Raw genomic sequence first — 12,636 nt, 5'->3', positions numbered from 1 at the left:
TTTAAACAGTTTGCAAGTGATTAAGTTCATTAATTCCTTCTCAAGTAACAACTGAATTCATTTGCCTCTTTTCTTTTTCTATTTCCATAACTTGGTTAGCTTCAAGTTTAGCTGAGACTGGGTCAGTGTATGCAATTTTAACTCCACTTTCCTCATTCTGAAGATCAACAGAGCTACTGAGTATTTCCACTATTTTGTCTTTTGGTACAAGATATTTTGTGAAAATGGTCACTTCTCTTACCATGTGGCATTCTCAGGAGAAGTTCAGGGGCTAAGTAATCCGGTGTTCCCAGAATTCTATCCCACTCTGCTGGAGCTGGACCTCTCCGCACACTTTTTGGAGTTCTGTAAGGAGTCTGCATAATGGCTGGCAGTGGAGTCTGAAAAATCAAAAGGTGCAAGAAAAATAAACAAGGATCTTAATTATATGGAATACTCAATTACAAGGAAAAATAACCACAGCTACAAAACATTCTGGTGTATTTTAACAATTACAACACCACCATGATTTTGAAATTGACAAACAAAAACAGGCTAATTCTAATAATCAGAGGATTGAAATATGGAGGGAAGAGAAAAGAATAACTGTTTTCAGCCCCGCATGTAATAAACCTGAGACTACAAACCTAGAAATAGTGTAGGTTACGTAGACTGGAATTCTCAAATTTAAACCATAAAGGACAAGTGTGCCTGTATTCAAATTGAATGTAAATTTAGGACTGATGTTCAGGTGTTCTTTCACATAAATTATGAAATGGACTTGGGTCAGATGCTATTAACAAGGCTGTAGTGTATTGAAATTTCCTCCCAATATCAAATCTGTAGTATGTATAAACATGTGGCAACACAAATGGACTCCCAGGAAGTGGCAAGACAAGTGGCTTGTCTTCATCAGTTAAGGCATTGGGCATAAAAGTTGGGAAGTTATGTTGCAGTTGTATAAAACTTTGGTCAAGCCACATTTGGAATATTGTGTGCAGTTCTGATTGCTACACTATAGAAAGAATGTGGAGGCTTTGGAGAGAGTGCAGAAGAGATTCACCAGGATATTGCCTGGATTGGAATGTATTAGCTATAAAAAGAGGTTGAACAAACTTGGATTGTTTTCTCTAAGCATCAGAGGCTGAGAAGCAACCCAATAGAAATATATAAAATTATGAGTAGCATGGATAGGGTCTTTTTCCCAGGATGGAAATGTCAAATACTAGAGGGCACAGCTTTAAAGTGAAAGGGGGAAAGTTTCAAGAAGATTTTCAAGGCAAGTTGGTAGGTGCCTAGAACATGCTGCCAGAGGAGGCAGTAGAAGCAGATACAATAACAATGATTAAGAGGCATTTACACAGACATGAACAGGCAGGGAATAGAGGGATACAGACCACGTGCAGGTAGATGGCACTAGTTTAGGTTGGCCAATGCAGACCTGGTGAACCGAAATGCCTGTTCAATTACGGTGTGAATTCGGAGCAACAGTAGGCCACTATTTAACAAGATTATGGCTTATCGGACTTTAACCTCGACACTGCATTCCCATCTATCCGCATAACTTTTTAAACACGTTGTTCAGCAAGAATCTGTCAAGTTTAAATATATTCAGACACTACTTCCACTGCCCTTTGATTGAGAATTCCAAAGACTCATGAACTCAGAAAAAAAATCACCTCATCGTGTCTGAAATGTTTGTGACCCTTCCAGATTCTCCTCAAGAGTAAACATCCACCCTGACAGGACCCCTCACGATTTGTATGTTTCGATCAAGTTCCCACTCACTCTACTAAACTCCAGCAGAGGCAAGTCTAGCCTGTACCATAAGACAACCTGCCCATGCTAGATATCATTCTACTGAACTGTCTTGGAACTGTTTCCAATGCATTTACATCCTTCCATAAATAAGGAGACCAATACTATACACAGTACTCCAGATAAGGTCTCACCAATGCCACAGAGTCAGAGAAAGATAACAGTTATACTCACGGAAACAGGCCCTTTGGCCCAACTTGTCCATGCTGACCAACCTACTTGAGCTAGTTCCATTTGCCTGCATTTGGCCCATATCCCTCTAAATCTTTCCTATCCATGTCCCTATCTAAATGTATTTGAGACATTGTAATTGTACCTGCCTCTACCACTTCCTCTGGCAGCTCGTTCCACATAGACACCAGCCTGTGTGGAAAAACTTGCCCTTCATGTCCCCTTTAAATTCTCCCCCTCTCACTTTAAATCTATGCCCTCCAGTTTTAGATTCCCCTACCCTGGAAGGACTGACCATTCACCTTATCTATGCCCCTCATGTTTTTATATACCTCTACAAGGTCACCCCTCAGCCTCCAGGGAAAAAAGTCCCAGCCTAAATAGTCTCTCCTTATAATTCAAGCCCTCCAGTCCCAGCAACATCATTGCAATTTTTTTCTGCACCCTTTCCAGTTTAATGACATCCTTTTCATAGTTAGGCAACCAGAACTGCACATAATACTCCAAGTGTGATCTTACCAAGGTCTTGTACAGTTGTAACATGACATCCCAACAGTTGTACTCAAAGCCCTGACCAATGAAGGCAAGCGTGCCAAACACCTTCCTCACCATCCTGTCTACCTTGTCTCCATTTTCAGGGAATTATGTACTTGTACCACTAGTTCTGTTCCACAACATTCTCCAGGGCCCTGCTGTTTACTGTGCAAGTCCTGCCCCAATTTAACTTGCCAAAATGCAACACTTTGTACTTGTCTGAGTTAAATTCCATCTGCCATTCCTTGGCCCACTTTCCCAGTTGATCTAAATCCTGTTGTAATTGTAGACAACCTTCTTCACTGAACACTATACCACCAATTTGTGTCATCCATAAACTTACTAACCATGCCAATGACATTCTCATCCAAATCATTAATATTTATGACAAACAACAGGGGACCCAGCAGCACATCACTGGTCATAGGTCTCCAATCTTAGAAACCCTCTAGTACCACCCTGACTCTTACAACCAAGTCAATATTGTGCCCAATTGGCTAGTTCGCCCTATATAACTGAAGCATAACCTCCCTACTTTTGTATTCAAATACCTCAACAATAATTAATAACATTCTGTTACCTTTCCTAATTACTTACTAGCCTTTTGTGAATCATACAGTAGAACACCCAGATCCCTCTGCATCTCATAGCTCCGCAAACTTTCACCATTTAGATAGTTTGTTTTTTTTTAAATTATTTTTCCTGCCAAAGAAAAAAAATGGAGAATTTAAAGTTTCCCACGTTATACTCCATTTACCCAATCTCTATCCCTTTGTAGCCTTATTATGTCCTCTTCACAATTTACTTCCCAACCCATCTTTGTGCCATCAGCAGATTTAGCAACTGTTTTATAGAATACTGATTTATATGCATTATAAAAAGTCAGTAGAGAAGTCACTGCAAGCAGAAAGTTGGAGGGAAATTAGAACCCAAATCATCTTTATTACTGTGCTGTTATTTAAAAGTATAACGTTTATCCTCATTCATCTTCTTCACCCACCCTTTCATCATCCATACAAAAAAAAACTACTTGCTGCTTAAAAATGTGGGAAGAATGAGAAACAGGAGGGAAAGGCTCAATAAAAAGCTAAAGAGTGTGCATGAACTTTGGCTTTTAAATAAATAAATTTCTGTGCAATAGATCCAGCTTTGATTTGAAAAAAAGATTTCATGAAAGAAATTATGATCTTGAATGAGAAATCAAACAACTGCAAATAAAAACAGAAAATACTGGAAATACTCAGTATGTCAGACAGCAACTGTGGAAAAAGCAGATTTAACACCACCGCCTTTTCCATCAATTCTGTGCTTTTTCCCCACCACACCATCCCCTGAAATACTCAAGACTTCTTTTACCCTTCCAAAATCCAGTAACTCCAGTTATTAATCCAGAGCAAATGAGTTCTTTTAGCATCAAAATCCAATCGATGGAGAGAAAAATGCACTATGCAACTATGTTGCAATACCTACTTTCTCCACTAGATGGAGATTTTAAACTGCATGGCCCACTGGTAGAACTGCAAGGTAACAGAAACGGTGTTAGAAGTTTGCTGATCTTGTCACAATGGTTGAAGTACTATTAGAGGAGAATTGCACAGTTCAGCAGAGAATCACTTTAGAACACTGCCCTGTGATCATTTTTGAATATGTGGATACCAGGTGAGGAAAAGGTTCAGGCTCAGCTATGATAGTCAAGTTCTTACCCTCACCACTCCAGTGTTATTAACTGGACTGCTGGCACTCCATGTAAACAGTGACTACTTAGGCATAGTGCCTGAAATGGTGATATCTGTAGGAACTGTAGCCTTGCAAGGTGTCAATTCTTCAGAGGAGGGGAGGGTTAACTATAAGAAGGACAGGACAAAGAAAAACTCAAATCTGAACAAGTTTTAAACACAGCCAATAAATGCTCCAGCACATATTACAATATACCTCTGATAAAGAACTTTATTGAAAACATCAAACTCCCTTTCACAAGAGTCTTTTAAATGTCCATATTGTATCAGCCTTTACCACCACCCACAGCAGTGCATTCATGTCCTCTGGTATTGGCCATTGCTGCCCTGGTGAAAAGGTGCTGGCTGTCCACTCTATCTATGCCCCTCATAATCTTATACACCTCTAACAAGTCACCTCTTATCCTGCACCGCTCCAAAGAGAAAAGTTCTAGCTCACTCAACCTATCCTCACAAGACAGGTTTTCTAATTCAGGCAGCATCCCGGCAAATCTCCACTGAAGTTTCCACATCCTTCTTATGAGGTGACAAGAATTGAACACAATACACTAAGTGTGGTCTAATCAGTTTTAGCACTGCAACATTACCTCATGGTTCTTGAACTCAATCACATGACTAATGAAGGCCAGCACATTGTACACCTTCTTAATCAGCCTATCAATTTGTGTGGCAATTTTGAGGGATCTAGGGACTTGGACCCCAGGATCCCCCTGTTCCTCCACACTGCCAAGAATCCTGCCATTAACCTTGTATTCCACCTTCAAGTTCATTCTTCCAAAGGGTATCACTTCACTTTTCCAAATTGAACTCCATCTGCCACTTCTCTGCATCCTGTCTATATCCCGTTGTAACCTCCGAAAACCTTCTGCACTACTCCATGCACAAGGCCATTTTGCCAGTCTAACAGGTTCAACAAATGTGACCACATGTCCATTCAAAGATTATTGCAATTATGAACATTTCAAATTTTCTCTAAAATTGTTTTCCAGGAATAAGTAAAATTCTCCAATATGATAACTAGGATGACTTGTGTTATAGCATGCAAACATGAGAAACAGGAGGTGGGCCATATGGCACCTTGAGCCTGCCCCATCCTCCAATAAGAGGAAAGCTGATCTGATCCTCACCTCAGTTACTTTCCTGTCTGTTCCCCAGAACCCTCACCACCCAAAAGATCTGAACATTTCAATGATTTGGCCACTTTTTAGGAACAGAATTCCAAGGAATCAAAACAAATTCTTCCTCACTGACATAGTAAATTGGCAGTCCCTTAATCTGGCTACACTCCATAAATTCTAGATTCATCCACAGAGAAACATCCCTTTAATATCCCTCAGAATTTTATGCGCTTCAACAAATATTCTGTTCCATCTAAGTTTTCTGCTTTTCTATTCTTTTTATCAATGTAGATAGCCACAAATATCCCCATTGTATAATCCTACTGCCAGTTATTGCTCACTCTCTTAACTGATAAATATCCTCTTAACCTTGATCAGTAACCTTTTGTGGTACTTTACAGAATACCTTCTGGGAATGAAAACACATTATACCACATCCACTAATTCCCCTTTATTCATTCTGCACACAATTTTAATGAATTTTCTTTTCATAAAATCACATTGACCCTTGATTTTACTATTTTCTAAATGTCCTGTTGTTACTTCCTCAATAATAAACTCCAGCATTTTCATTACAACAGATGTCATGCTAACTAGCTTATATTTTTCTGTCTCTGTCCTTTCTTGAAAAATGGCCAGAAGGATTGCAGTGGTTCAAAAAAAGCTGCTCACCATCACTTTCTGAAAGGCAATTAGGTCTGGGCAATAAATCCTGGCTTTGCCTGCAACACCCACATTTTGTAAATGAATAAAAACAAAAATTTGCTGGGAATGGTAGGGTGCAGGTGAAGCACCATAATGCCTGCAGGTGAGAAAACAGACACCTTGTGCTTTGGTCCCAGAAGACACACATCATTAGCTTATGAACATTTTTCTCTCTATTTCAACAGGCAGCTACCCTAACATTTCAATAGGTAAATGAAGTGCTTTGGAATGAGGTTTAGGTCATTGTTTAAATGACCCAAACAGACATTTAGGTCCAATTACAGACTAGCTGAACTTAAATGTCTGTTTCTGTTCCGCAACTTATGTAATTTTGTGCTGTTTTTCCTCTATACCAGTATCAGGTAGTCTGGAAGAAATTTTGAGTTACTTTTCACAAATTACACAATAACTTTAGCTATATCTTTATTCTCTGTGGTTCTGCATTCAATCCACCTCACCATAACCTACTCAATCAAGTTTTCCAGGTTCATTATGCTATTATTTATGCAACACCAGATGATAAGTTACCTGAAATGATCCAGTTAGCTTATATGATTGGATTCTTGGCAGAGGTGTCACAGCTTGTGGGTAACTCCCAGTGCAAAGGGATGTATCCATTTTTTCCACAGACTCCGTACTCATCCTGGTTTTTACAGATAAATCAGATTCATATATTGGACTACAATAACTTCGGAATAGAACATTTGGCTTCTTTTGATTTGACGCCATAGGTTTGACCAGGAATGAAGGGCAAAGATCAAAGCAGATTTCTGCTGAGTGGTTGATGCACTTGTTACCATCACCACCTGTATACTGATGCTTTGAAGCTGCACAGTGAGGCAGTGTTTTATGCATAAGGAAAGACTGGGGAGAAACATGGTCCTTAGCTGTGGCCTCATCGAATGAAGAATCTTTTGTGCTTATGTCTAATGGTTTCTCATTAACAACTTCTGTGAAAGATTCATCCTGAGCAGAAGCGGCTGAATACAAACTCAGACTTCTCTGTAGACTCTTATTGTTGTCATCAGTCTGAAAACTGCAATTAAGTTCATCTTTACAATCCTCCTTTTCACATTGCTCATCTAGTTCAGTCAGTAAGTTTTTGGCTAGGGAAGTAACAGATGTTCTCCTTTCAAAGTTACTGGTATTCCCTTCAAAGCACTCATTAGCCACACTGGGGCTTTTGCAGTCTAATCCCAGTGCATCTACTTCTCTGGTTAAACCTGTGTGAGCAATTGGTTGGAATTCTGGTATTTCATATCCTCGTTTATATTCTGAATTAGCCTTCTTTCTCCGGGGGTCAACTGAAAATGGGCTATGGTCTACCTGATCAAACGTCCTCTTTGATTTCTTTGGCTGATCACCAATTTCCTCTTGCAATTCATTCCGATAGTCTTGGGAAGCAGTTGATGAAATATCCATCAGGCACCCTGGGGAAAGTAAATTTTGAGATGGAAAGTTCCCTTCTGATGTTATGTGGCAGAGGCCTTGACCAAAATTCACGGAACTTTCCATTACTTTGCTTCCCCAAGTCGGTGAAGAGCTTTGGGTACAACATCTGTTCACTGAGCCTTTGGTCAGTTCAGCTGTGGGTGAAGTAGCTTTTTCTTTTTCCTTTGCCGCACTTTTGTAAAGGCATTTTTTGACAAGACCCTTTACTGCATTGTTAAGAGGAGTAGCCCGAACCTGGAGGTGCTCAGTCACTCCACCAAGCATCCTTCCTGGACTGTTTTCATTTTCAACCAAAGAGGCAGACATCTCCAGATTGCCTTTATGATGGGTATCATTCTTCCTAAATGAGCTACCTGTAACAGATTTTCCATTATTTGTAACCACTCTTGGACCAGGCTCTTCAATTTCTGTTCCCTGCAAAGACCACAACAAGATTAAAACTGTGCAAGATGGAAAAAACTTGCAGATTTCATACTTTACTCATATCAATCCAACTGCATCAAATAACTAAACTAGTTACTTCTGACAACTATAAAGACTTCTTTCTTGCCGACCTTCTTACTCAACATGCCTACTGGGGCAAATCTGGATAATTTCCTTACCATTTAATTCGGCCGACTCAGTGGACTTTGCCCAGTGTGTCAGATTTCACCAACTATTTATTTTATCAGTAAGATTGAGACCATTAATAAACTGCATTTACAGCATCCCTTAATTCCCCATGCCACTTATTTATTGCCCACCACCTTCTGCGCTAACCCGAGATATCTTTCCCTAATTTCTCCCCCACCTCTGCTAGTCCTCTCTCAACTCACCTTGTCCACAAGACCCACCTGCTGTTTTCTTGGCCACATTTTTATTAAAAAGCTGGCCACCCAACTTTCCTTTGTGAACTCTAACTTCTTTGTCTCTCAAGTTCCTGAATGTGTGTACCCTCCCAAATTTGTCTCTACCTTATCTGGAATTTCTTGATAGAATCCCTCCTATTGGATTTAAGCTCCTAAAAACATCCATATAATTGTGAATCTTTCTTGGCCTATCTTCAGCCTTTGATACGGTTGACCACACATCATTCCCTCCAACGGATCTCCATAGTTCAGTTGTGTGGGACAAGACCTTCTTTGATCCATTCTTAGCTACCCAAATGATTGTCAAAGAATGGTTTCTTTTCCCTTACTATTAGCTCTGGCCTTGCCCAAGAATCTATTGTAAGCCCATCTTGCTTCTCATCTGTGTGCTGCTGCTTGGTGACATCATCTGAAAATACATGTGCAGCAATGACACCTGGCATAATCTTGTCACTAACTCTTGTCCTCTCCACTCTATCTAAATTATAAAACTGCTTACCCAACATCCAGTGATGCATTAGCATAAATTTGTAACTAAATGTTAGAAAGACCAAAGCCATTATCTTCAATTCCCATTAACTTAATCCCTCTCCAGCAATCAATCTGAAACTGTCCATAACCTTGTGGTCATATTAGAGTCCAAGATAAGGCTCACACCACAGATCTGTACTATCAGTTGGACTGGAGGAACTCAGCAGGTCAGGCAGCATCTATGGAGGGAAGTAGACAATTGACATTTCAGGTTGAGACCCTTCAGCTGGACTGATCTCGACTCAAAATGTTGACTGTCCACTTCCCTCCATGGGTGCTGCCTGACCTGTTGAGTTCCTCTAGCACTTTGTGTGTTGCTCCAGATTCTGGTGTTTTCAGTCTCCTGTGTCTCCATCAGTAGCACTATCCATTTCCACGTCCGTAACATCTCACCTGCTGCCAACACCCTCATCCACATCACCTTCACCTACATTTCATGGAAGTCTTCCAATATCATCAGATCTATCAGATGATTCTTATGTTTGATAAAGGAACAAAACTACATGATCCAAGTGCCAGTACACAGATCCACAGTTCATGTGCGGCACAGAGCACCAATGATATGATCAAAGAGTGGAATAGAAACGAGGAACCAAGTGAACTGCTCTCATCTAAACAGTCAGAAAAATAAAATCACAATCACAAGGTGCTGCACAAACTGAATTAATCATGAATCAACTCAAATTTTTGAAATATCACTTTCCACTCTACGCTTAATTCAATAAATCTTGCATATCATGATGGTATATATTGAAAGTCATTAACAGAATTGAAAAAGACAAACCTGGAGTTCTTTTTCCCACAGCGGACTATTTAAACATCCTGACTCTGTGCTGGAGGGAAACAGGCGCGATTGACTGCTGGCACTTGATGCTCCAACTCTTGTATTTAACTGGGCAAAATCCGGAGTCAAATATTTCACTGGCAAGTTCGGACTGCAAGATGAGCTGTCGGCACCTGCAGAAGGAAAATGCTCAATTGATCTATGTCAAGATGATAGGTGCACAAAATGTACCTAATTGGTAGAGTCATAGAGCAATAAAGCACACATAGAGGCCTTTCAGCTCAACAAGTCCATGCCGACCACAGTGCCCACCCAACTAGTCCCAATTTCCTGCATTCAGCACATATCCTTCTAAGCCCCACCCCTGCATGTACCTATCCAAGTGCTTCTTAAATGATACTATTGTACCTGCTTCAACCACTTCCTCTGGCAGCTCGTTCCATATACTCACCACCCTCTGCGTGAAAAAGTTGCCCCAGGTCCCTTTTAAATCTTTCACCCTAAACCTAGGTCCCCTAGTTTTGGACTCCCTTACCCTGGGGACAAGGCTTATCATCCACTTTATCTATGCCTCTCATAATTTTAAACACTTCTACAAGGCCGTCCCTCATTCTCCCATGCTCCAAGGGCTAAAGACCTAGCCTGGCCAAATTCTCCCTATAACTCAGGTCCTCGAGACCTGGCAACATCCTCGTAAATCCTTTCTGCACTCTTTCCGCTTTAACCACATCTTTCCTATAATGGGGGACCAAAACTGTACACAGCACTCAAAGTGCAGCCTCACCAATGACTTACACAACTGCAACATAATGTCCCAACTCCTATACTCAATGCCCTGACTGATGAAGGCCAGTGTGCTAAATGCCTTTTTCACCACCCTGTCTACCTGTGATGCTGCTTTCAATGAACTATGCACTTGTACTCCTAGGTCTCTGTTTGGTACTCTTATAAATGAATAAGCATCTATAGGACAAAGTTAAAAACATACAGAAGTGGTTATTAGCAAAAAATGGTACATGATGGAGAAGAATATTAGCACACAGTTCCTCATTTAATTTGTATTTGTAAATGCCAATAATTATATTTTAAAAATAATACTTTTTTTAAAATAATACTAATATTATAATACTAAAATAATACTTTTTTTTAAAATGCTAACCTTCACATGGCTGGCAACAGCAAAATTAGAAGGCTTTTCTCTTGTCCAAGACATAGTTATCAATCAGCCTGAAATTTTCTTTAAGTACAATGCCTTCTCTTAAGCTAAAGATTTAGAGTTATTATGTGATTAGAATATATTGACATTAAACTTCAAAAAAGAGTGATTTTCTGAAATCAAATAACACTTATTGTTTTATTGTAAACATGCTTATGCCTATTAATATCCACTTATTTTTGTCAATCAGACCTTTAGTTGCAAGCTCCTTGTTATATCCTTTGGCACTCTGTGGCAGAGGAAAACAAAATGATCCAAGGGAAACATTGGTGTTGCTACATATCATGGGGCTCAATAGTGGTGACGCATTTTTGGTCTTTCCTCCCACTGGTGTGTTCTAAATAGAAAGACAGAAACACATGGACATTTAACACATACAAAGGGAAAACGGAATGTGTTAAATGGTAAATACTTCATTTTCAAAAGAATAATCAATATCAATTGATGGCATAACCAACACTCATTAAAAAAGCAACTTTAATATTTTATTTTTCATAAAAGGACAGAACATTTCCAAATCTACCATTCGACTAAAGAAAATAATTAATTGTCAATTGTTAATAGGGAATTCACAGGTTTGAGCAAAAACCTAATTTTGAGAATTATTTTTATATTCCCTTTACAGCTTTGTTAATCCAGTAAAATCTGCATGATAATAGATCAAGTTTAAACTGCGTCTATTCCTAGAGAATCAGTATTCAAGTATTTCTCATGTGGAAGAAGTCTTATAATGCGCATCTGTTGGTCAGTTGGAGATATTTACTAGTGCCTCTGTTGCACATTTCTTTTGATTGCTCTTTGCGTGATCATAACACAAGATTACATAATAGGAAAGACGACCAAGAAATTTCTGGCTTTTTTTTTAAATACCATTTTTAAAAAAAAACACATATTGCATTGGGTTATGATTATAACAGGAAGTGCTGGAAATACTCAGCAGATTAGGGAGCATCTGCAAGAGAGAAAGGGAGCTAATGTTTCCGGTTTATAAACTGTCATCAAAGTGAGCCATTGTCCAATAGTCACCAATGGAAATATTAATTATTTCCTTCTCCACAGCTGCTGCCTGACCTGCTGAGTACTTCTAGCATATTTTGTTTTATTTCAGCATCTGAAGTTGTTTGCGTTTGGAACAATAGGTCATGCCTGAAGCACTGCAAATGTGGAGGCTTGTTATTTTAATTAAAAATCTCTTGCTATGTTTCTAATAGAGAAAAGTTAGAGACATTTGTAAAATTACATATCTAATAATTCAAATTAAAGAACTGTTGGAGCACTGTAGGGTGCCACTTAGCCGAAGAATTTACAATATACACATACCATAGTCAAATCTTGCAAAGTCACCCATAAAGTTGTATTATAATTGGGCGAGCTGTACCACAGACTTCTCAAGCAATAGCCTGACACAATTGTACATAATCATACTTTATATTTAATGTGCCAGACACCTCCATAATGTCCGATTACCTCCTGTCCCACCATCAGGATCTCCCAGAGGGCCTAGAACAGGTGGACAGCGGCAGAGCGTGGCGACTCGTTGCAAGCTGCTCTCTGCAGATCTACTCATTACAGTGGTATACAGTATAGGTGGAATGAAGTGGCTTTGGGAGTCCTCATGGCACCAGATCAAACAGAGTAGAAAAAGAGAATAACAAGTGCACAAAATGTACTCTAGACAGGGGACTTCAAAGCCTATCAAGGATGAGGTTTTGGAGTACTTGGAAGCTCAGAGTAAGCCAAAATT

The 12,636-nt window shown here is 39.5% G+C and overlaps 1 protein-coding gene across 2 annotated transcripts in view; it reads right to left on the bottom strand.

The window, feature by feature from the left end:
- mastl (microtubule associated serine/threonine kinase-like) overlaps positions 1-12,636 on the bottom strand; it is a 37,443-nt gene that overhangs the window by 15,406 nt on the left and 9,401 nt on the right. Inside the window, exons 6-10 of one of the 2 annotated variants that reach the window (XR_007956325.1) lie at positions 11,085-11,229; positions 9,677-9,849; positions 6,590-7,927; positions 3,100-3,204; positions 364-380 (exon numbers count right to left, since the gene is read on the bottom strand). Coding sequence is in view for 1 of the 2 variants with exons in the window: in XM_052015657.1 (XP_051871617.1) it covers positions 242-380; positions 6,590-7,927; positions 9,677-9,849; positions 11,085-11,229 (1,795 nt within the window). In the remaining variant the exon portion in view is untranslated. Of the gene's footprint in view, positions 1-241; positions 381-3,099; positions 3,205-6,589; positions 7,928-9,676; positions 9,850-11,084; positions 11,230-12,636 lie in introns of those variants that run through there. The other variant, XM_052015657.1, reaches the window with a different exon arrangement.

Source organism: Pristis pectinata, chromosome 5 (genome assembly GCF_009764475.1).
Source record: "Pristis pectinata isolate sPriPec2 chromosome 5, sPriPec2.1.pri, whole genome shotgun sequence".
Taxonomy (NCBI): domain Eukaryota; kingdom Metazoa; phylum Chordata; class Chondrichthyes; order Rhinopristiformes; family Pristidae; genus Pristis; species Pristis pectinata.
The sequence above is the reverse complement of the archived record's forward strand: the minus strand, read 5'-3'. Positions and strand labels throughout refer to the sequence as shown.